Source organism: Prionailurus bengalensis, chromosome F2 (assembly GCF_016509475.1).
Source record: "Prionailurus bengalensis isolate Pbe53 chromosome F2, Fcat_Pben_1.1_paternal_pri, whole genome shotgun sequence".
Taxonomy (NCBI): domain Eukaryota; kingdom Metazoa; phylum Chordata; class Mammalia; order Carnivora; family Felidae; genus Prionailurus; species Prionailurus bengalensis.
The window spans coordinates 34,690,184-34,717,117 of record NC_057353.1 but is presented as its reverse complement, the minus strand read 5'-3'; the positions used below and the strand labels follow the sequence as shown (position 1 = coordinate 34,717,117).

Here is a 26,934-nt window from a genome sequence, read left to right as displayed (position 1 = left end):
CCCAAACCCCATACTTCTGGGTTTTTATGGAAGCTTCATTACATAGTCATGACTGATTAAATCACTGGCCATTAACAATTGATTCAAACTCTAGCCCCTCCCAGGAGGTCATGGGGTGGGACTGAAAGTTTGAACTTTTTAAACACGTGGTTGGTCTTCCTTCAAAACCAATCCCTTGGTGGCCTCAACTACCACCTCATTAACATAACAACAGACACCTTTATCACCCTATCATTTAGGAAATTTCAACAGTTTTAGGAGCTCCCTGCCAGAAACCAGACCAAATATATATTTCTTATTATAAAATACAACATCACAGAGGGTTATTGACATTTGGATAAAACAATGTGCAGGATTTTACTGCACACTACACTGTTTACAATGCCTAGTTCCTACCCATTTATTATAAGTGTCATCTCCCAGTCCACGTTTATATGCCCCTGGGAAAGGTAATGCCTCAGGTAGAGAATCTTGCTCTAGACAGTTGAAGATAAGCACATGCACTTTGGGTAAAATAACATTGATAAGTACACCCTGAATTACAAGCTTCCAAGGTGTTCACAGCCTATAAAATAAATGCAAGATTCAGTCTATCTCTGCCTACCTTTTCTGCCACCACTGGATTGACAGTGCAAATTGTGGTCATTTGAACAGTAGAAACTGTTCAAAATAAAAATTGATTTCATTCCTGATAAATGTTTGTGAAATCACAGCTTGGTTAATTTCCTTTATCTATCATAAACCATATTTTCAAAGTTCTTTTTGTCTCCTTTCTTATCCACACTTTAATTCCTTAAAAATAAAAATTGCCTAACTCTTCATATCTTCATTTTATGTCAAAAAATATGGTTATGTCTAGTATGTCAACATATTATTATGTATTAGTAAAACAACCTCACTAAGAAAAAGAAAGATAATATATTTTGAAATGAAAATAGTTATAATGAAGAACTAGCCATTATCAATAGACTCTAAAAGCCTTAACCTTCTCCAGGAGCTGCTTTAAAATAATTTGTATTGTCTCTATCAACTTCTTTTTTTTTTTTAATTTTTTTTTTCAACGTTTATTTATTTTTGGGACAGAGAGAGACAGAGCATGAACGGGGGAGGGGCAGAGAGAGAGGGAGACACAGAATCGGAAACAGGCTCCAGGCTCCGAGCCATCAGCCCAGCCCGACGCGGGGCTCGAACTCACGGACCACAAGATCGTGACCTGGCTGAAGTCGGACGCTTAACGGACTGCGCCACCCAGGTGCCCCATCTATCAACTTCTAATACTCCATTAATTTAATGTACTTTACCTTAACCTGAAGCAATAAGAAAGAAACAATTATTAAATGTCATTTTTTTGTATTTTTATTGATGACTATAATTTTAATGGCATAATATTCATCCTTTTTATTATTAAAGCATAAAATTAAAAGATACAGTTTGGGAAAATTAGGCAAAATTAATCACCTGTATGTTAAGGAGTTTCCACCAGATGATTTCTGACTTAACTTTCTATTCTACAATCCTCTGACTCTATAATATTGTGTCTACGGGGAAATGATGAATGCTAGATAGTCAACTTAAAAATGAACTTTGGGCTGGGGGTGCCTGCGTGGCTCAGTCTGTTAGGCATCCAACTTCGGCTCAGGTCATGATCTCACATTTCATGTTTGAGCCCCATGTCAGGCTCTGTGCTGACAGCTCAGTGCCTGGAGCCTGCTTCAGATTCTGTGTCTCCCTCTCTCTCTGCCCCTCCCCCACTTGTGCTCTGTCTGTCTGTCTCCCTCTCAAAAATAAATATTTTTATTTATTTATTTTTTTTAATATTTTTTTTCAACGTTTATTTATTTTTGGGACAGAGAGAGGCAGAGCATGAACGGGGGAGGGGCAGAGAGAGAGGGAGACACAGAATCGGAAACAGGCTCCAGGCTCTGAGCCATCAGCCCAGAGCCCAACGCGGGGCTCGAACTCACGGACCGCGAGATCATGACCTGGCTGAAGTCGGACGCTTAACCGACTGCGCCACCCAGGCGCCCCAAAAATAAATATTTTTAAAAAAATTTTTAAATGAACTTTAGGCTAAAACCTATTTATGAGTTATAATCTCCATAAGTATAAAAAGTATATAGTTAGTATAACTACATCCATATTTGAGACTAAATGGTGATATATTAGTAATATTAATCACTAATAAATATTAAACTCTATATCCCAGTCACAAAGCTAATTGTCTGATTAACACTATTCTTATACAAATGCACAAATGCATACGCATCATAACTTTGTGTCTTATATTTCCAATTCAGACATGTTTAAAGGTTTTTGCCTGAAATTACAAGAATTGGTCACATAAGAAAATGCAGTTGCAAACATGTAGCCTCATGTTTGTTTGTTTGTCTGAAACTTAGGAGAACATACATTTCCTTTTAAACCATACTACTCTGTTTATAACCAAGTAAATTTAACTTTAAACAAAAGAGCTGACTGATCATAAAGTACTTTGATAAGGAAAACAATCCTCAAAGCATACAGTTCAGGAAGAAAATTGGAATGTCAAACCAACAGTTGCTTTAAAAAAATGTTTAAAAATTATTAGCTCTCTAGACAATACTAAAAAAATAAATAAATAAAAATTACACACTATAAATATGTACCTATCCTCCTAATCAACACAGGTAGAAAACCCATATATGTATATATATTTTAGTCATGAAGAAGATAGTTATTTCTACTGAACATAAGAGTGTAATTCAGTTCAAAACATTGACCTCTATGACAAATGTCTAGGGGTAGGAAGCAATAAGGTAAATCTCCTGCCCTTATGGAACATATGTAGTCTACTAGGGATAAAAAATCCTACATCTAAGAATTTAGATGTTACATCAAAGTGACATCATCCCTCTTTGTTACTAAATTTTCTTTTACTTGTGATAAAAAAATTCCAGAATAATATACCAACACTGTATCTATTCTCAGAGAAGAAATATCAGACAGACACCAAGTGACTGACCACATGCATATGGAGAGCAGCTACCACACACTGGGGCTTGCTTTTTGTACAAAGTTTATAGACACGCAGGCACAAGGTATAAAATCCAGTAACAAGAGCTCTCATATGCCCAGTAGGGGACAGGAGCAGCTTCAACAACCGGGATTGAGTACAGGGTAGAGGCACATGGGAAGTGGTGGAGAGTAGCAGCCTCCCCTCCATCTTCCCATCCTGGGCCAAAGGAAGCACAACTATAAGGAAGATATATAAATATAGACAGAGGTAGAGGTAGAGGTAGAGGTAGAGGTAGAGGTAGAGGTAGAGGTAGAGAGAGATAGAGATAGAGATAGAGATAGAGATAGAGATAGAGATAGAGATAGAGATATGTAGCTATATATCTATAATCAAACCCTTGGTAGGTTTCATGTATAAAAATTTCAATCCTTGAGTCATTTAATTCTCAGCCTTTCTTTTTTTGTTCTAGGGGAAGAATATTTCATTGGTCATTTTTAACATCTAGCAGATAAAGAATAAATAAATATGAAGGAATACATTTTTCTTATATCTCTTCCCAATTTGTTAAAATCAATTAAAAGCTTTGTAATTCTGAAAGAATTCAATGTATATATTTCTGATAAACTCCATAAAGAAATCTCATTAGGAAAAAGGACCTGAATTGCCATGCCATCATTAATTTTTTGTAATTTATTTTCTTATTCTAAAAAAATATTCATTTTCATATCTATGGCTGTATTTGTAATCCTATATTCTTTTCCTAAACCTAAACCCAAAACATATATACAGGTATGCTAAAACATGCCCTCTCCCAGACCCCTGGTGTGTACCAGTTCCTCAAAAGAAAACATCCAAAAAACTCTGGGGATTTGGTATCTAAGAGAAGGCACAGTAAATGTGGGATTTAATAGAAGGAAGTCAGGCAGGACAACCAGACTGGGCTTAGAGAAGCTTATTGTCTGATGGGAGAATACTACTTAGGAGAGATTATCAAACCTGAAAGATGAAAGCTGATAATATTTATGTAAAATGGATACTTTGGCCGACCTACATCTAGATGATTTACTCTCTTACTATGATCACCCAAAGTGGGGGCTGGGGGGTAGGTCTAGAAACATGTTTGGTTTTCTGTTTTTTGTTTTTTATGTCTGGGCTAAAAAAGCAAAAAAGGAAAATGAAAAGAAAAAAAAAAAAAAAAGTTCGGCTCCAAAGCCTTAAATAGCTTTAGGTTTTTATGTGTTAGAAAAGAGATCAGTATATAAGACAAGCTCAACAGTTAAAAACTTGGATGAGCCTTTTTGAATACCATTAATAATTTAAAACATAACATTTATATAGCTTTCACTGTGTGCCAGGCCTTGTTTACGTTACATATATTATTTCATTTAATTGTCCTAATAACTCTGTAAAATAGGTACCATTATTATCTCCATTTTAAAATGAGAAAACTGAGGTAAAGAGAAATTAAGTAACCAATCCAAGGTGGCACAGCCAGTAAGTAGCTGAGCCAGGATTCAAACCAGGTGACCTGACTCTGGAGTACATGCATTTGATTCTTCATCCTGTGCTGAAAGGAACTGAGAGTTAGGAGGAGGCATAAGTGCATGGAGAAAAAAAAATCATTCTTGGGAGAAATCCGAGGAATATAAAAAAAAGCATGTCCTCCTCCCTTTCCCTTAAAAAGAAGAAATGGGAAGATCAGTGAAGGTCTCTAAATAATTTGGAATCAAAAATACAAAAAAATAAAAAACACCAGAAACAACAAGTATTGGTAAGGGTGTGGAGAAAAAATAACTCTCTTGCACTGGTTCAGCCACTCCAGAAAACAGTATGGAATTTCCTCAAAAAGTTAAAAATAGAACTACCCTATAATCCAAGAATTGCACTACTGGGTATTGACCCCAAAATTACAAAACACTAATTCAAACAAATACATGCAACCCTATGCTTACTGCAGCATTATTTACAATGCCCAAACTATGGAAGCAACTCAAGTGTCCATTGATAGACAAATGGATAAAGGAAACATGATATATATACAACGGAACATTATTCAGCCATCAAAAAGAATGAAATCTTGCCATCTGCAACAACATAGATGGAGCTAGAGAGTAGAATGCTAAGCGAAATAGATCAGAAAAAGACAAATGCAACATGATCTCACTAATATGTGGAATTTAAGAAACAAAACAAATAAGCAAAGGGGAAAAAGGAGAGAGAGAAAAACCTAGAAACAAACTCTTAACTATAGAGAAGAAACTGATGGTTACCAGAGGGGAAGTGGGTGGGAGCATGGGGCAAATAGGTGATGGGGATTAAGGAGTGCACTTATCATGATGAAATTAATTAATTAACAACAGGATGTGACTTAGATTTTTTTTAAGTCTATTTATTTTGAGAGAGAGAGAAACAGAATCCCAAGCAAGCTCAGTGCTGTCAGTGCAGAGTCTGACACAGGGCTCAATCTCGAGAAACTTGATGGGACTCAATCTCAAGAACCTTAAGATCATGACCTGAGCAGAAATCAAGAGTTGGACGCTTAACCAACTGAGCCACCCAGGCATAGATATTTTAAAATAGAGAGATAAAGTCTGTACAGTTGTTGGGGCATTTTCTCAGCAGTCCCATTAAAGCTGAGGCAAGGTCCTCTCTTAGTAAAGTGGGAGAGTGGATGGACACTGACTGATACGTAGAAAATAACTAGTTTTATAATTTCAATAATCCAACTTGGGAAAAGGAATTGACAAGACAATAAATTTTTAAAAATTACATCTTCAGAGATGCCTGGGTGGCTCAGTCAGTTAAGTATATGACTCCTGAACTCAGCTCAGGTCATGATCTCGAAGTTTGTGAGTTTGAGCTTCTACATCGGGCTCTGCACTGATGGTGTGGAACCTGCTTGGGATTCTGTGTCTCCTTCTCTCTGCCTCTCCTTCACTCATGCTGTCTCTCCTTCCCCCTCTCTCTCAAAATAAATAAATAAACATCAATTTTTTTAATAAATAAATAAAAATAAAAATTATATCATCAAGTATCACATACCTTAGGAATCCTGAGCTTTGAGCCCTAATATTTCCTAGTTCTTTGGCTCCAGTATATTTCAATGAGGCATTTCCTGGGCACTGCTAAAGCACTTATTTCACTCTGGATTTGTGTTTTCAACCATTTAAAGCTTTCTTCCCTTATGACTGTTTTTAAATACTAAAAAGGGCCCAGGTAAGGATGAATTATGTTTGTTTCACACCCAATTGTTTCCTTAAAATATAGCATATATTCTGCCCCTTCGATCTAAAGAAATAACCTCCAGGTTTTCAAATGTTTTTATCTATGTGGTAAATCAAGTACCTATGAGTCAACATTGGTTTATTACAACACTTTATTCATAAAACAAACATGTTTTTATTCATTTGAATGATAGAAAAAGAAACATATGAATAACTTACCTAGATTGTAGTCCTCTCATATGGCACAATGCATTCAACTGACCATAATCAATGTACTTAGACATTTTCAACTCTGAAAAAAAAATCAATTAAAAATTTGGGTAATTTTCTATAATCTTAGTAATAAAGATTGTATATAGAGTTTAATTACAAATAGTAAAAGAATTCATCAACCATGGAAGTGAAGTATTATCAGTCTTTGATATATAAGCAGCATTGAATAAGGTGATTAAAACAAAGAAAGAATGTAATGGTTTTCACTGATGTCAAATCTGGTCTGACATTGTTTGTTTATTTTTCTGGAGTTTATAGGTGTCATATATGTTTCTCCTCTATAAGTAAGCCTTTCAGAATCCCCATCCCATACCTTGAGAATGTGAACTGACAATGACATGACAATTCAAAGAGTTTTCCTGAGGTCCCTGTCACTGTCTCTGTCTCTGTCCCTGTGTCTCTCTCTCTCTGGAATACTACTAGTTTTTATTCAGTCCTATGCAGGCCCCCATCTTTGGCTAGCCCCATTTCAGAGCACCTTCCAATATCTGGATTCAGTCTGCAATTTCTTCTGAAGTTAATATGTAAGCAAATCACACAATATCCCTTAAGAGCAGAAAGGTAGTCATAGACAAGAAGCAAGCTAATTGTAATTCTCCTTCAGTGCCAGAAATAACTGACATCCTTCAAAGGAGATGAAAAGGAAGATAGAGTATTGAGTGCAATGAGCATCATTAAAATGATGGGCACTCACATCCTACGTCCTCTCCTTTTTCCAGGAGAATGCATGCTGTTAGAAATGCTGCAAAACAGAAAGCAGTAATAAATAAACAACATGCACATTATGTCTTCCCTTAGGGCAAAGGTATTGAGAAAATCAGCAGCTTAATGCATTTCTAAACTTCTTGAAATGTAACTATTAACCACATTCTAATAAGGAAGAAATAGAATTTGACATGTCCAAATTTATCAATTTTAATTTCAAATTACTGAATCATAAAATTTGACAGTTTTTTAAGACTTTTGTGATCTAAAATTAATCATCAATAATATATAGCAGTTTCTAAATATGAAATTTAAATAAAAGAAATTTAAACAGAAAACTGGCTGCTATCCATATAAATAAATCATTACCATTTAATAAATTTGAAAATACTGATTACATGATTTAGGTATTTTCTTACCTATATTACTCAGTTAAGCCTTAAGAATCAAAAAAATCACCTAATTTCACTTTAGCAACATATGGAATACTTATTTTAAATGAGCCAAGTTATAGCTAGATTTTATCAAAACTACTTTTAAGTATATTCATATTTCTGACATAGAATATTAAATAAAATCTTAATTATAGTAGTTTTTAGACTGATAGATGAAGAAAAGATTCCTATGGGGGCACCTGGGTGGCTCAGTTGGTTAAGCATCTGACTCCTGATTTCAGCTCAGGTCATGATCTGATTGATGATGGTCATGAGACCAAGGCCACATTGGCTTTCCACTGGGTATGGAGCCTACCTCAGATTCTCTCTCTCTCTGCCCTTCCCCTGCTCTCTCTCTCTCTCTCCCTCAATGGGAAAAAAAAAAGATAGAGACTTCTATGAAGTATCAGTTTAGTCCAGTTTAAAAATCGGATCTGAAATAGCCATGGTGACTGGTACAGACAGGAAAAGGGGATAATTGCCATAGAGATTTTTTTTAACGTTTATTTATTTTTGAGACAGAGAATGACAGAGCATGAACAGGGGAGGGGCAGAGAGAGAGGGAGACACAGAATCTGAAACAGGCTCCAGGCTCTGAGCTGTCAGCACAGAACCCGACGCGGAGCTCGAACTCATGGACCACGAGATCATGACCTGAGCCGAAGTCGGACGCTTAACCAACTGAGCCACCCAGACGCCCCGCCATAGAGATTTTTAAAACAGGTCAAGGGTTGAGAAATTTTGGCTTAAAAGGGGGATTTTTAAAAGTAAATATTTTCACCTTCAGCTTAAGTACCTTACAAAGAATATCACAGGATGGATATTATAAAACAAAGAATTGCTAACAAAGAATAGAAAAATGGAGAAATCAACTGGCCTGAGAAAAGCTATAGCACTTGAGGGTAAGGCTTTGCACTAAACTTGGCACAGCAAGTAAACTCAAAACTACAATAGCCTATATAGTAAGTACTCACAGCCTAGAAGGACACTTCACATTCATCAAAAAATTTCTTCTTTGTTGATTCTTATTTCCAAGAGGTATTTGTCACAAGGGACTTTACAAAAAGGGTTTTGAACAATATAATGGATCTTGTCTTTGAAGCAGTTTTGTGAAAAAGAAAAGGCCAATAGATTTCAACATGAAATTGTAACTTTGTAAACACCGGAAGTTGAGCTTTTCAGATGATCAAATCTAATACCAGGATAAAGCCTAAGGAGTTCAGAAGGTACTAGGTTTACATCTGTTTTCCAGTCTTGTTTTCCCTCATGAATATGTCTTAGTTGGGCTTCTCACAGAAGTACAGTGGGCTTCACCTTATAATGGGGGTAAAATCATGGATTTTGAGCACAGTTTGTTTGAAAGAAGATTAAAAGCTGATATAAAAGGGTGATTACAAAGTAAATTCTAAGCTAGAAACAAAGAACAAGAAATCCATGACACAATCAAAAAGCCAATTTTCTTTACTGATATAATGCTCACTATATATTATTGAAATAGAGAAACTAAAATCCAGTGTTTTATCTGAGTGATACATTGGTGATCATTTGTTTTTATGTGTTAATGTCTTTAAGGGGTAGATATGTATTTCCATATTCATGCAGTATAGTGAGTTATGTAAGCTTATGTGGGGGTTATAAAGATTTGCTAAAAATGGGTCTGGTGAGTGTTAAAATAAAATTAAACCATTTTCCCCAATAAACTTTCCCTTAAAAGGTAAATACCCCTTGCAAAAAGCTAAGAAGAAGCAATAAAATAAGTGAAGGCTTAAAAATATGTAAATGCAAAACTACTATATACTAGGAGACTAGACTTATCGGAGTGGCTACTGGGCAACATAAAAGAGATGAACAGCAGAGACAAAGAGAAAATGTGACAATTACCAAGTGGAAATGCCAGAGTATGGCTAGCTAGAAAACAGAAAGCTAGGACTTCTTCAAAAGTACTTGCAGGATACACTCTAATCCAATGATAAGGAGAACTTTGCTTAATGCAATATTCAGAGCACAAAGAAGCAGGTCAGCAGCAATAGCAACAGAAACATTAATGGTAAGAATAAATAAAGGATTCATCAGACACTATAAGCATGATTAATTCTTTCTATACACACTTGGATAAGTGATCCAGTTCTACATTTTTACGTTAGTCTAAATGTGTGTAATAATAGGGAATTAAACATACCTACATTGATGGTTAATAGAGTATTTATTTGTTTCCTTTGAACTAATTTTTGTATATAAAACCCATGATATATATGGAATGTAGGGCTGGACAAAGATTCCACATATACTCGGTTTTTTTGAGAATTAGATTGTTATGGTGGTAGGATGACAAATGTTAGGTGGCAATCAACACAAAGGCAGTTTGTCTCAGTCACTGAAGAGAAATAGAGGTCAAATCAACTGCACAAGGAATAGTCAATGATACTGTAATAGAGATGTAAATGGACAGATGGCAGCTACACTTGTGGTGAACACAGCAAAATGTATAAAGTTGTCAAATCACTAAGTTGTACACCTAAGAAATTATAACTAAACAGGCTATGTTAAGGAAGAAGAAAAAGATAAAATTTTGACAAAATTTCCATTAGAAATAGTAAAAATGACAATACTTAAGAAAATATAATCACAGAACATAAAGGCTAACATTAAAATAGAGGGAAAAAAAAAGAAAGTGATAAATGAATATAGAAAGCAGATACCATATGTGGAAATTTTTCCTGAACAAGGGAACATAAATAATGGTATAGGGAAAAAAAATGTTCCCACACATAACATAAGAACATTGTTCTCATATATAAGACCTGAATATGAAGAACTAAATACCATGACCCAGAAAGGGAAAGAGAAAACATAATACATGATTTACAAAGATATCAGATATTCTAGATTCTACTGGTTGAATAAATTAATGTAACTATGTTTTGAAGATAAGCTATTATTTTAGCCCCCAGCCAAAACTCAGTTTGACTTTAATCTTCTCCACAGCAAAGTCCTGACAAACAGTAAGACAAATGAAGGGGGACAGGAAATATAAATAAATAAATAAATATATATATATAAATATATTAATATATAAGTATATATATATAAAGTGAATTTTATTATTATATATTATATATATTATATTATTTATAATTTTTATTACTCATATATTATAATGATATATAAATAATGCATATGTTATAATATAATATATTATTTATAATATATATTTTATATAATAAATAAAATATATAATATAATTGTAATTAAATTATATATATTCAATATAATATTATATATTATTATATATAATGAGTTTTATTTTCCAATAAATATAAAAGAAATATAAGACCTCAAAGAATACAAAGTATCATAATCCCTCTTTGAAAAATACAATGTGATAAACATGCACCTGAAACTTAAATAATATGGACACTATACTAATAAAGGGTAGGTAAATTCTGTAAACCTTAACACAAATAATAGATTCCACATAGATTCTAATGAAAAGGGTATAAAAAGTAATAGTAATAATTTGGAAATTTCAGCAGAGAAGTGAAAGCATAAAATATATTTGTGCAGACCTCTTCACATAGCAGATAATTACTATTTACATCTTAAAGCATATTTTTAAATAATGGGGCCCTGATAATAATATTTGAAAGTGGGGCTCTGGGACATCTCAGTCAGTTAAGCATCCAACTCTTGGATCAGGTCTTGATCTCACAGATCATGTGTTCAAGCCTGGCATTGGGCTCTGCGTTGACAGCGTGGAGTCAGCTTGGGATTCTTTGTCTCCCTCTGTCTCTGCCCTTCCCCTACTCGCACACTATCTCTCTCTGTCAAAATAAATTAAACAATAAACATTAAAAATAATAATAATATTTGAAGGTATGAATGCAACTAGTCAAAGACTTAAAATTAATATTCTTACTAATCAAATCATGATGTGAAGTGGGAAATTTTTCTCACTGTATACTAGGTTGTGAATATTCATTATCTAATGTTGATAAATCAAGAAACAGAGATTTAGGTATGGAATCTATTAAATATTTTTGTGTTCCAAATTATATGGCAGTAAAATTCATAAAGCAAAAATTTCAGGAATAAATGGAGACAAAATAATCTCAATAGTAACTTTCTTTCCTTCTTACCTACAAATGAAGTAAAAAGTAAATTCAAAAGATCTGGGTCTTTGAAGGGAAAAAATAAATGACTGGCTTATCTTAACAAGGAAAATATGTAATAAGTACTCAAAGTCAGAAATGAAATTGGGAATAACTATAAACATCATTATAAAGAAAATCAAGAGTATTTTTAAAGCTATATACCAAAGTAATAAAAAAAAAAACTTACTGATTTTTCAGGAAAATGCATATTACCTAAATTGACCATAGAAGGGAGAGAAAATTTAAATAAATCAGTTGCCTTGAAAGAAATGGAGAACAATCTTAAAGCAGTTTTTCTCTGCCATCCCCCTACATGCACACAAATAAAATATAATCATAGGTCATTTCTATCAAATCTTTATGTAAGAAATAATTCTAGTGCTAGTTAAATGCTTCAGAACACAGAGAAGAAAAGCTTCCAAATTTCTTTGATGAAACAAGCAAAACACTGATACCCAAATGTAACAACTAGAGCATGAAAAAGAAAACCAGAGACTGATTTCTTTTACAAATAAAAATAATTATTATAGGGGCAGCCAGGTGGCTCAGTTGGTTAAGCCTTGGACTCTTGATTTCAGCTCAGGTCATATCTCACAATCTGTGATATCGAGCCCCACATTGGGCTCCATGCTGACAGCACAGAGCCTGCTTGGGATTCTCTCTCTCTCCCTCTCTCTCTCTCTGTCACTCCCCTGATCACACAAACACATAATCTCTGTCTCTCTCAAAATAAATAAACAGTTTTAAACAATGAATATTATCAGTATATGGCGCCCAGAAACATACTAACAGAGTATTATCACACAACAAAGTTCGATTTATCCAAGTAATTCAAAGAAATTTCAATGACAAAATATAACCATATAATTTCCAAGTCAGAATTTAAAAAATCATAATCTCCACAGATACAGAATAAATATTCAATAAAACTCAGTATTGTTCTTAAATAATTTAATTTTTAAAAAGCTTCTTTTCTTAACTTGATGAATATATCAAACCAAAAGAAAGAATCATGTTTAATGTTGGAGCTAGAAGCAATAGCATAAGTTGCTATTATGCTTAATAGCATAAGATAAAAATATCCATCAGTACTGCAAATTTTTCGAAGTACCAAACTACACAATTTGATAAAAGAAATACACAAATGATGAAAAGTAGGAAAAAAAAGAGACAAAAACACTGCTTGCAAAATGTTATAATTATACAGGTAGAAAACAGAATCGCATCGACTGTAAACCCATCAGCATAGTCACTAAAACAGTAAAGAAAGTAAACATTCAAAGAAAATACAGTGTATATTCAATAGTTCCTTCTTGTCTCTAAACAATTGTGTCTTAAAACAACTGGAATAGTATAAGAAGGTAGGCATCAATGCCAGCTGTAAGTGGGAGGTGAAAGGTAGGATGTCACAACAGCCAAAAACAAGATGTGGAGGGCATCCATGTGTGGGGGTGGGCCTGTGCTGAGTACTGGAGTTCAAGGGGAGTGAGGAGAGCAATATGAAGTGGGAGAGGGAGGGGATCTGTCAGTGCTGAGTGTTAGACCCTTAGTGGGGATAAGATGGCAGTGAATATGGAAGATTAGCTACATAAAGGAAACTGATCAAAGGTATAGTTAATAGGAGTAAAGTTTCTTGCTTCAGAGAAGGGAATTACAAGTATAGAAAGCGAGAACATTAGAATGAAGCCTATAGTGTTGCACTGCAATTGGAATAAATTGGTGTAAGCTCATGTTTTTCAATAAATTGATATGCAAATAAACATAAATATAAATTTTTATTCCTAGGATCTTTCCTCTAAGAGGACTTGGGAACAATAACACCCTAACATCAATGAACATACATAGCACCCAGATCTTGACTTCTAAATATAATTCTGCATTAAAATGAACCAGGGCTCGTTGGGAAAATGGCTGATTCTAGGGCTCAGATAGGGAGCAAGAAAATGGTTAGACTAACTTGAAGGCATTTCCAGTGGACTGTGAACAAGCTGGACACCAGACTATATAATGATAATAACCATCAGGAGCCTTTGAACAAACTAGGAAATTATAATTTTACATTTATTTAATATTTTATGAAAACTGGATATTTCCATACTTTCAAAATACCTCTTCGCAAAATACTTATTAATTAAAAAAGGAAAAAGTAAATTTACTGCAAAGATCTCCATATAACCACCTTAATCAATTGTTTAAAATGAAATCATCCACCCAATAAGATGGAAAGAGAACACAGTATCACTTCTATGACATTTCTACCAAAGATATCCTACTTGAATCTAATCATGAGGAAAGATCAGAGAAACCAAACTGAAGTATATTCTACGAAATAACTAATTTGTAATCTCCCAGCAATGAAAGGCAAGGAAAATGGAGAATGTTCCAGACTAAACAGAGAAGACAAGACAATGAAATGCAACATGAGATTTTGAATTGGATCCTTTTACTATAAAAATCATTATCAGAACAATTGGCTAAATTCAAATGGGAGGGGGCTAAGAATTAGATTACAGTAATTTATCTGTGTTAATGTTTTTACTTTGATGGATATATTGTGATTATGTAATAAGTAATTCCTTATTTTTAAAGAAATACATGCTAAAATATTTAAGGCAAATTGAGTGTCAAATGGCTCTGAAAAAATAAGTTTCATTATATTAAACTTACAAAATTTCCATAAGATTGCACTTTCAAATTTTTTAAATTTTACTTTTAAAAATTTAATAGCTTTTTCATATGATGACTTTTATACTTAGAAAATATGAGGAAAAGATATCATTCATAATAGCAAAGGAAAAAAAGATAAAATGCCAGAAATAAATTTTATTGAATGGCATAAAAAAACATTTGCAAAAATTGGAAGTAGGGATGAATTGAATATTGTAAAAAGTTCTTTTTTAAAATATTTATTTATTTATTTTGAGAGAGAGAGAGAGTGAGAGTAGGGGGGAGGGCAGAAACAGAGCAGAGAGATTCCGAAGAAGGCTCCACAGAGCCCAATGCAGGGCTCAGTCTCACGAACCATGAGATCATGACCTGTCAAGAGCCTGATGCTTAACAGACTGAGCCACTCAGGCACCCCTTACAAGTTCTTAAGTAGGAATATTCAATATCATAAAGACATCAATTCTTCATAAATGAATCTTTAACACATTTCCAAATAAAATACCCACATGTTTATTTGCTGAAAAAGCCCAAATATTTCTAAAGGTCATATAGAAAAACAAACATAAAAGGCTACAAGTCTTTTAAAAAAGAGTAATCAGTGAAGGTTAATCTTACCAGATACAGAAGTATATTATAATGCTTCAGAATTATAACAATTCAATACAAATGCATAAATACACAAGAAATAAGTGGAAAAAGTAAATAATAGTTTCCAGAAATACATCCAGAATGCATATGAAAATTCAGCATATAATAAAAACTGGCATTTCAAATTAGTAAGAAAAAGATAGATTACTCAACAAATAGTGTTAGAATTGATTGGTCATTTGGAAAAACATTAAGTTGTAGCCATACATCACTATTCTAAAGTAAAACTATTGGAAAATAAATTCCAGATGCACCAAATATTTAACAACCTTAATATTAAAAATAAAACTACAGGGGCGCCTGGGTGGCGCAGTCGGTTAAGCGTCCGACTTCAGCCAGGTCACGATCTCGCGGTCCGTGAGTTCGAGCCCCGTGTCGGGCTCTGGGCTGATGGCTCAGAGCCTGGAGCCTGTTTCCGATTCTGTGTCTCCCTCTCTCTCTGCCCCTCCCCTGTTCATGCTCTGTCTCTCTCTGTCCCAAAAAAATAAATAAATGTTGAAAAAAAAATTAAAAAATAAAATAAAATAAAACTACATAAGTAATAAAAGGAAGCAAGCAAAAATTATTTTTAAATTTTGGCATGAAGAATAGCATTCTAAGAAAGAATCAATAACAGAGGACAAAAACTGTCCAAGCAATCTAAAATATTTGTATAACACAAAAATCATAAACATGAAAAAAATACAAGCTGAGAAAAATACCTGCAAATTACATGCCAAAGGGCTAACTTATTTTATACACAAAGATTTCTTTCAAATAAAAGGAAAAATAAACCTCAATGAATAGGCAAGAGACATATAAGTAGACTGTTCACATAAATACAAATGACCACAAATATATGAAAAGATTCTAAATCTCACTCATAAAGAAATGCAAACTTACAGAGTAAATAAAACTATCTCCAATTAATTTATTGGCAGAATATTTGTTTTATAATGCATGATGTTAGTATAAATACTGTGAAATAGAAACTTGCATATGCTGATGGTAGGAGTAGAAATTAGTACAAACTCTTTGAAGGCAACTTGTTAATAGTTAGCAAAATTTAAAATGCACACATCCTTTGGCCTTGCAGTGCTATTAATACACATGCTTGCCAACTCAAGAGGGTAGTACAGGATGTTTATTTGATTTTAACAGCAAAAGTAACTAGAAAAAAATTCCCACTGTATTATTAGAGAGAATCCAGCTGTCAGGAGACTGAAACCACACCAGTAATTTCAATAGAAAAAAAATGACACAAAGAACTATTAGTCAAATATTAAAGAATTGAAGAGACAAAAAGGGAGCCACAAATATCATGCAGAAAGCATCTACCACCACTCTTTTTGCTGATAAAGCAAAGGGAAGAGGTTTAATTACTAAAACTTGGAAGCTGGAAGCAGTGGCCCTAAGAAGCAGTGCTTCTGAGACAGTGTACCAGCAGCTGGTGGTGGATTGTTGAGGGGGTGTGATGAAGCTATTTCTGGCAACACTGGGAAAATTGCAAATGGAATTATCTGCTGCTGCTGGAACAAACAGCGGCTGCTTGGGTGAAAAAGATACACTCACAAGGAGAAGCAAACCAGAAACAGAAAACAAAAGGAGGGGCCCCTTGGTAGGTCAGTCAGTTAAGTGTCTGAGTCTTGGTCATGATCTCATGGTTTGTGAGTTCCAGCCCTATGTGGAGCTTTGCGCTGACAGTGCAGAGCCTGCTTGGGATTCTCTCTCTCTCTCTCTCTCTCTCTCTCTCTCTGTCGCTCTCTCCCTCTCCTCTATATGCCCCTCCCCTGCTTGCTCTCTGTATCTCTCTCAAAATAAATAAATTTAAAAAAAAGAAAAGAAAACAAAAGGATAAACATATTCCTTAACTTTGCTCCTGCCTTCCAATCTCCCTCTAACACGTGCTATTGACAGATTCTAACAGGAAGCCAGCTGGCTTCTTGAAAAAAACTGGTTTGCAGAGCCCCAGCCCAGCATTACAAAGCAGAATATATAGAAGGGTGGAGTTGAAGATGAGACACAATATATTAAATAGCACAACCATTAGCAGTATTTTGGTGTATTCAAATAATGAAATATAATTATAGCCACTAAAATTAATAAGGTACATATCTACATATTGACATGAAAGGCCTTCATAATATATGATACTAATAAGTAAAAAAAAAGTAGGATATAGGGTAATAAAAATGCTCTACCATATGCATTAAAATAATATAAAAATATATAAATATTAAAAATATATACATGTATATATAATGTTTACATATATATGTAAAATATATAAACATTAAAAATATATACAAGGAAAATGTTTTTCATGATAGTTACTTTTGAGGATAAAATTAGGAGTATGGGTTGGGGGAAGACTCAACTTTTCAATAATTTTTTGTGCCTGATGCATATGTTATTACATAATAACTTTTAAAAGACACCTACTTACCAAAATTCCCACAAATTGTGTAATATTTGTTCACCTTCCTTCTTTTATCACCTGCATGCTAGGCATTAGAGATACAAAGACATATGAAGGGTAACCACTTATCTCCAGATATTTATCTAATAAGAACCATAAACGTAAGGCACATTTTTATGATTTTCCAGGTCAGAGACATGGAAGACATTACTTCATACTGGAGAAGCCAGGAGAGTCTTTGCAGAGATTCAAGTCACTGACACTGGAATGATAAGAATAAATAGAGCAAGATAGATGGGAACTCCAAGAGGAAACATGAGCTAAGGCATAAAAGTATGGTGAGGAGCATGATGTTATAACTCAAGGAATAATTTTCTCCCAGCATAGGAACTCTCCAGCTCTATTCTACAGAGACCATATAAAGGTAGAGTGTTAACTAGATTGCTAGGTAACATTGTTCATGATAACAATGATCCCTGACTGAGGAGTTGCATATGAACCAAGAGAAAGTATAGATGATATACAAATACCTAATGGAGAGCCACTGAAATGGACTTTCCTGACCAAAGTGACTCTTTTTTTATCATTATAAATTTTTTATTGACATACAGGTGACACAGTTTGGAGATTCCTCAAAAAATTAAAAATAGAAATAGCATAGATACAGTAATTGCACTATGGGTATTTATTCAAAAAAACAAAAACATGAATTCAACAAGATATAGGAACTCCTATGTTTACTGCAGTATTATTTGTAATGGCCAAGATATGGAAACTACAATGACTCTTGTGACTGAGAAGTTCCTTGCAGAAAACTTAGCAACAGTGTCTATGGGATTTTTTATAAGAGATTTTGGTTTCTGCAGGGTATGACACTTTTAAGCCAGGACAATTCCACACCTGCCCTATGTGATTCTCATTACCTTGAACCTGAACTATGCTGGGGGTAAAGAGGATTGTGCTGCTGCTTAGGCAGCTGTGAAAACCACTGGCACAGAAGGGGAACATCTGACACTGCCCTTCTGGAAGATTACAGTTCTCTCCTACCCTTTGGAGCACATATGCCAAATATGGTCATCTGAATGCTTCACTGAACCTAGGAACTCCTCCTGTCCCCCTGAACAGTATTGCAGATAGGTTTTAAGAATGTCAATCAAAGCATTTTAGCTGTAATGGGGAGTTATATCAATGGAAATGTTAAGTCTAGAACATGAGAGACAGATTTTAGCCAAAGCGTGAAATTTTTAAATGCCAGAGACTGAAGAAAATGGATTGTAATCTAAGTTTTGGAAGAAAGTACAACTCTGACAGCTTTTGTGTGGAGAGTTAACATGATCAGATTCCTTTTCAAAACATCATATTTTTAAAAAGGAATCTGGTCCATACTATATGTCAGAAGGAACTCCAGAGATCAGTTCAGTGAAAAGTGACAGAGGACCAATCTAGGTGGCGGAGGGTAAAAGAGGACTAATGCAGGAGGTATTTCTGAGATAGACTGCCTAGAACAAAGCAGTAGCCTGAGATGTGAGGGACAATATAGTGTGCCAGCTAGCAGAGATCTGATTTGCAATGCATTGCAGTTTACTTCACGGTCTCCTGCCTGAACCCCCAGTCATGATTTGAGCTCAAGTTTAGGTTGCCATTGCTTAATTTCTAAAGGTCACTCAAGATTTTCTGACAAAAAGTACAAGTACATAGACATTGTTGTAACAGCGGTAAGAAAAAATAATAATAAATGCTTGTTTTTTCAAAAAGACATACATCTTTTCTCCTTTGGGATTAAAAAAAAAGCAACTTCTACACTGAAAAATAAAGTTGAGTAAATAATTTTCTAATACTTCTTTTCCTAAATTACCAAGTAGCATTTTCCACAGGGACTATTATGGATTATACACACACAGAGACATATATAAACATTCAACCATCTTTCCCACCTTTTATTCCTTCTTGGAATATCCATTCTCATCATTTAGCTCTGTTTTTCAACCTTGTCTTCTTGTATACATTACACTACACAGTCTGCTTCTCTATCTTCTCCACTGACAGGCCACCCTTTTTCTTACTGCACTCCTAGGATTTGAATGCTTTAAAACTTTAAAATGGAGCAATAGTCACTTTTCCAGATAAATATATGTCTTGAAACTCCTTTCATCTTTAGTTTAGCCACTATAAAACTAAGAATCTCTCAAATTACAGGAAATGCCCTTGAAATGTTAGGAATGATGACATGGTTTTTTCAGGTTTTCTGTAAATGTACATCGTAAAATGGAAAAAAAAAGCAAGGAAAATATTCACTTAGGAGTACTATCTTGTTTCTAAATTCCTTGAAGTGTCTCTAGTCTTCTCTTGAGTGCCATTTTTTTCCTTCTACATCCTCCTATGTTGAAACAAGCAAGATGTACTTATAAATATCTTGTGAACCTGAAATACTTTTGTTACTGGAACAAAAACAATGAAAAAAAAAAAAACTTTTGTTAAAGCACTGAAATTCTTTCTCCCATATAAACCAGTAGTTAAAATGAAAAAGCATTTTTGAACTTGTCCTTTCCCAGAATAAGCCTAATAAGCATGAAGAAAATAGAAGCAAAGCTATTAACCCAAACAAAGATAGGTAACTAGACCATACTCTAATGGTAAGTGTAAAAGGGGCTTCCTCCAAACAAATGCTAAAGGACAGCTCCCTGACTTCTATTAAAAACAAATTTAAGACATATTTCTTCCCTTTGTCTCTTCAGGATATCAACTTCTAATAATAACAGGGTATGTGTTTACCTAGACCCAGATGCTATTTCACCCAGGTGGTAAAACTACTATAGATTTTGTTAACTGTAAGTTTTTAAAACAATTCTCATCCAGAATAAGAAGTGGCAAGATGTTTTTTGCTTTTGAGAACAATCATCTCTTTCCAAGGGTTAGCAAGCTGTGAAGAATCCTGAGACACAAGTCAACAAGACTATAGAAGGAGAAAACTGGAAAGTTTCAAAGAAAAAAATGTGTAAGTGATTTAAGAAGCTTAACTACTTGGAGTGCCTCTGAGCCTGGATTTCAGTTAAGGAGACAGCACTGGAGGGTTGTTTAAAGATGCATGGCATATTCTCTCCCTTAAATTAAGAGTGCCTCTAAGTAGTCAAAATGGCAAAATGCAACAATGCAAATACATCATTCAACTGGTAAAATGTAGATGGCATTTCAGGGTGGTGGGTAGGAGGAAACGGTACTGCTACTGACTTTGTTGTTGTTTTGAGAAAATTCACTGCACGAATGATACTATGAAGATTCTCTACCACTTGCCAACTGTGTGAACCTTGGTATGAAACCCAAGCCTCACTATCCTTCACTGTAAAGTGGACCATGTATTAGTTTTCTATTGTTGCTGAAACAAATTACCACAAACATGTCAACTTAAATCACAAATTTATGATCTTACAGCTTTAGAAGTCAGAAGCCTGAAAGAGACCTATGTTAAAATCAAGTTGTCAGCAGGGCTGCATTCCTTTTGGCAGCTCTAAGGGAGACTCCGTTGCTTTGCTTGTCCAGCTTCTAGAGGCTGCCCAAATTCCGTGGTTCACGTTCCCTTTCCATCTTCAAAGCCAACAATGGGTAATTGAGCCTTTCTCACTCTGAATCTCACTGACTCTGAGTCACACAGCTCCCTCTTTCACTTACAAGGACCCTTTTGATTACAGTGGGCTCAATGCAAAATCCAGAATCTTCTCCCATTGCAAGGTCAGCTGATTAGCAGCCTTAATTCCATCTGCAACCTTAATTCCTCTTGCCATGCAGCACAGTTAATTCACAGATTCCAGGGATCAGGATATGCACATCATTGGGGCCATTATTCTGCCTTCTACAGACCTCATAAGGATCTTGTGAGAAATAAATGAGATAACATAACATGCAAAGTGCTTACCCACTGCCTATAAAAAGCCTTCAAATACTACTCACATATAAAATTTACATATAAGGTAAACATGACTCACTAAATGTAACCTAACTAACAGCTGGATTTTTTTTTCTAGTTTTATTAAGAAATATTTAACATATATCAGTGTATAAGTTTAAGGTATATAGCATAATTGTTTGATTTACATATACTGTGAAATGATTATAATAGGTTTAATTAACATCCATCATCTCATACAGATATAAAAAGGAAATGGATAAAAAATTATCCTTGTGATGAGAACTCTTATGATCTACTCTCTTAACTTCTCTATACAGCATATAGCAGTGTTAACTATAGCCATCAGGTTGTACATCACATCCCTAGTGCTTATTTATCTTGTAACTGGAAGTTTGTACCTTTTGACCACCTTCCCCCAATTTATCCTTCCTTCCCCCCCCCCCCCCGCCCACCACCCGACCCTCTGGTAACCATAAATCTGATCTCTATGAAGTTTTTTTTTTTTTTGAGATTCTACATGTAATGAGATCATACAGTATTTGTCTTTGTATGTGGCTTATTTCACATAATGTCTTCATCCATATTGTTGCAAAGGGTGGGCTTCTCTTGTTTTTTATGGATGAATAATATTCACTTGTATATATACCACAACTTCTTTATCCATTCAGGCATCAATGAACACTTAGGTTGTTTCCATGTCTTGCCTATTGTAAATAATGTTTCTATGAAAATAGGGTGCAGACAACTCTTTAACATTTTAATTACCTTCGGATATATTTCCAGAAGTGGAATTGCTGGATCATATGGTAGTTGTATTCACCATACTGTTTTCTGTAGTAGCTGTACTAATTTACAATCCTATCAACAGTGCACAGAGGTTCCCTTTTCTCCAAATCCACACCAGCATTTGTTATCTCTTATCTTTTTTGATAATGACCATTCTAAAAGGCATGAGGTGATATTGAGGTTTTAATTTGCATTTCCCTATTGACTAGTGATTATAAGCATCTTTTCACATACCTGTTGGCCTTTTGTATACTTTCCATGGAGAAATGTCTATTTAGGTCCTTTGCCTATTTTATAATTCAATTATTATTATTTTTTTGCTACTGAGCTGTATGAGTTATTTATATACTTTAAATATTAACCCCTTATCAGATACATAGTTTGCAAATGTTTTTTACCATTGTGTAGGTTGTCTTTTCACTTTGATGGTGCTTTCTTCTGCAGTGTAGAACTTTTTTAGTTTGATACAGTCCCACTTTTTTGTTGTTGTTGTTGCCTGTGCTTTAGGTGTCATATCTAAAAACGCATTCCAAAACCTATGTCAAAGAATTTTTCTACGTTTTTTTTATAGGAGCTTCATAGCTTCAGGTCTTATATTTCAGTCTCTAATCCATTTTGAGTTAATATTTGTGAATATTGTAAGATAAGGGTCAAGTTTCATTGTTTTATTTTTGAATATACAGTTTTCTCAGCATGATTTATTGAGGAGACTGTCTTTTCTTAATTGAGTGTTCTTGGTTCCCTTGTCAAATACTAGTTGACTGTATTAGGTTTACTTCTGGACTTTCAATTCTGTTCCAATGACTATTTGTTTTTGTACCAGTACTATACAGTACTGCCTGAATGAGTATAGCATTGTAGTATCCTGCTTTGTTCTTCTTTCTCACAGTATTTTTGGATATTTGGAGTCTTTTGTGTTTCTATTTTTAGGAGTGTTTTTTTCTTTTTCTGTAAGAAATGCCCCTGGAATTGTGGTACGGGTTGCATCAAATCCATACAAATTTTGGTAGTATTGACATTTTAATAATATCAACTCTTCCAACCATGAACACAAGATAACTTTCCATTTATTTATGTCTTCTTTGATTTCTTTCACTAATATCCCAATAACTGTCAGACTAGAAATCTTTCACCCCCTTGGTTAAATTTATTCCTAAGTATTTTATTGTTTTTGATACTATTTAAGAGGGATTGATTTCTTTATTTCATTTTCAGAAAATTCATTGTTAGTGTATAGAAACACTGATTTTTGTATGTTAATTTTGCATCCTGCAACTTTACTGAGTTCCTTGATTAGTTCTAACAGTTTTTTTGGTTGAGTCTTGGGTTTTCTATATATAAAATCATGTCATCTGCAAATGGAGACAATTTTAGCTGGATTTTTTTAAGGTCCTTAACTGAACCTTCCTATTTATGCTTATTGCAGTTTGAATCATTCCCATTTATATCTTCTTTATAACTCAGATTTAGTCAAATTATCAATTGAAAGCATATTCACATGTGCTTTCATGAGATCATTGTTTCAGCAGAGACAGAGTTTGCTAAGGGAAGTTGTCTATTTGCTAGAGTTAGCACAAAGACCGAGTTACTAAGCAAGCAGGACACATCTCCAAAGAGAAGTCATAGACATAGAACATCAACTAGGAACCTCTGAAGGGAAAACTGTGCTCCACAGCTTTCCATTATGCTCTATTCAGTTCTGAGATCAAATTGCTACTGATTTTTCATCTTTTTATCACTTCACACAAGTTAAATGTCCTTGGGAGACACTACAGAGGGTAGCACATATCTCATCCCATTGATTCTAAATTAATTTGATTGTTTAGCAGCTACTGTGCTTCCTAGGCTGCTAAAGAAATTGTCTTAGGGTGATTTTTTTTTCTTTTGTATAAATAAAACCTGTCAAGTAGAAGCTGTGGATTTTGCAAAATTACATTCAATATTTAGTTAATATATGTGAATATAATGTTAATATGTGAATATGTATAGTTATAGTCTATATATATTATATATATAGTATATATATATTATATTATATATATAATATGTGAATATATAAAGTTAACATGTGACTATAATTCACATAGAAATTCAAAACATTGACTACATTCAAGACTTTTTTCACAATAATAAAAACATATAAAAGTAACATATTTAGGAATTAGTTTGATTTAACATAAAGACTTTGTCTAACACTATTCAAGACATAAATATACCTCTTCAAAAGGTTGTCAACTGCTGCCATCTTTTCCCCTAAAGACTATAATTATTAATTTTAAAAAACTGATGTGAAAAAGTTAACTATCACAGGAAGATAAAAGATAGACAGGTTAACTTTTTCAAATCATACAGCAAACTTACCCAATGAATATTAAAAAAACAAAACAAATGCTTTATTGAAGTTGAAAAATACCAAGATTATTATCTTTGTTATCTAGAAGATTTTTTTTAATCTCGACTATCACTAGGACTGTTCTATATTATTAGTCAGTATATTGATAATCAAATATAGATATATGAATTTTATAGCTATGACAAGAAGCCTTGAGAAAACGTTCTGGGTGTAGACTGACTATATAAAATAAGAAAATGCTGTCAATCGTATAAACTTCAAAATATTTAACTCTACTTTATAATTCCTATCATATAAATCAAACACTACAAAATAAAAACAAAATTAAATAGGAATACATTTCAGAGGAAGAATAATGGAAATTATCTCTTTTCTTTCCTTGAAAATTTTAATCAGAATTCTCCTAGTGAAAACTAAGTATTAAGTAGCTCACAAAGGGCAGGGCTGTAAGACTGACTCTGGGTAAGCACAAGAAGACCTGCCAGAAACAAGGGGTTTGATCACTGGTGAGCCATGTGATCTTTCCATGCCTTTATTTTCTTTTTTCTTTAAAAGTATTTCTTACCTGAAGTTCTGAAAGTTCATAAAGATCCTAACCTTACGAATAATATACTTGAAATCTAGAGGATTGAAATGACTTCAGGGGGACAAAGTGCCCCATTTCTTTTTTTTTTTTTTAAGTTCATTCTATTAATTTTGAGAGACAGAGAGATAATCCCAAACAGGCTCTGCACTATCAGCACAGGGTCTGATGCAGGGCTGGAACCGTGAGATCAGAAATCGAGTCAGGCACTTAACCAACTGCGCCACCCAGGCACCCCAGAAGTGCCCCATTTCTTATACATGGGGTTAAGTAGCACTGAAAACTATGACCAACTGTTGATGTATTCCTTACTCACTTGGTAAACTGCGAAGTGGAGGAGGCGGTACATTGTTTATAGCTATCATATGAGACAAAATAGCTGCTGGGAGAGAAGGAAGAGGCATCCTGATGGCTCCAAGGCAGCTGGTCAGAGGCTACTGGAGAGGCAAATGATCCTTCTTTGCCTTGAAGCATCATAAAGCAGAATCCTCAAGGTACTCTTTGATAGGCTGAGTACTATGGAATCTTCATGTTCACAGTTCTTATACAGTGCACACCATTTCCAAGAGTTAAATATAGACCAGAAAGAACTATATCCTAATCCTAGTCCAGTGTAATTTATGAAGGGGGTTTTGTTATCTATAAAGAGTAGTAAGAATGAAAAAGGAAATTCTACAAGGCAGATACAGGAAAATCAACAGCACATGAGTCCAGATTAGGTGAAATAATTCATTTCATTAGTCACCCATAGTCCAGAAACCTTTTTTCTACCTCCTAAATGTTTACATTGGGTATTAGATACCTTATTTGTAGTACCAGCAACAGGCTATTTATACTGATCTCCATGGCTACATACACAGGGTAAAATATCTCTTCTAATTATACACCAATAAACTTACCCCTGCTTATATGCAACCATATTCTACTGTAGTGTGACATATGTTTTGGTTATTTTCTGTTGCTTCAAAATAATGAGGGCTCATTACAAAGACTAGGGTTTAGAGTCTTAATTAATGTATCTTTTGATCTGTGTTATCTCTCAAGCCTTTAAAAATATTTTCCTGGTTGGCACAAAAAGAGACACTCAGATCAATGGAGCAGAATAGAAAACCCAGAAATGGACCCACAAACATATGGCCAACTAATCTTTGACAAAGCAGGAAAGAATATCCAATGGAATAAAGGAAGTCTCTTCAGCAAGTGGTGCTGGGAAAACTGGACAGCGACATGCAGAATAAACCTGGACCACGTTCTTACACCATACACAAAGATAAACTCAAAATGGATGAACAACCTAAATGTAAGACAGGAAGCCATAAAAATTCCCAAGGAGAAAGCAGGATAAAACCTCTTTGACTTGGCCACAGCAATTTCTTACTCAACACGTCTCCAGAGGCAAGAGAAACAAAAGCAAAAATGAACTATTGTGACCTCATCAAAATAAAAGTTTCTGCACAGCGAAGGAAACAATCAGCAAAACTAAAAGGCAACCAACAGAATGGGAGAAGATATTTGCAAATGACATATCACATAAAGGGTTAGTACCCAAAAATCTACAAAGAATTTATCAAACTCAACACCCAAAAAGCAAATAATCCAGTGAAGAAATGGGCAAAAGACATGAATAGACACTTCTCCAAAGAAGACATCCAGATGGCCAACCAACACATGAAAAAATGCTCAACATCACTCATCATCAGGGAAATACAAATCAAAACCACAGTGAGATACCACCTCACACCTGTCAGAATGGCTAACATTAACAACTCAGACAACAACAGATGTTGGCAAGGATGCGGAGAAAGAGGATCTC

General features: G+C 34.3%; 1 protein-coding gene across 1 annotated transcript in view; it reads right to left on the bottom strand.

The window, feature by feature from the left end:
• The window catches only part of LOC122495982 (cyclic nucleotide-binding domain-containing protein 1-like), a 157,685-nt gene extending 132,107 nt beyond the window's left edge, over nt 1–25,578 (bottom strand). The window contains exons 1-2 of the mRNA XM_043602184.1: nt 25,438–25,578; nt 6,439–6,511 (exon numbers count right to left, since the gene is read on the bottom strand). Of these exons, the coding sequence (XP_043458119.1) occupies nt 6,439–6,511; nt 25,438–25,525 (161 nt within the window). The 5' untranslated portion in view covers nt 25,526–25,578. The remainder of the gene's footprint in view (nt 1–6,438; nt 6,512–25,437) is intronic.
• Between the last annotated feature and the right edge of the window lie 1,356 nt (nt 25,579–26,934).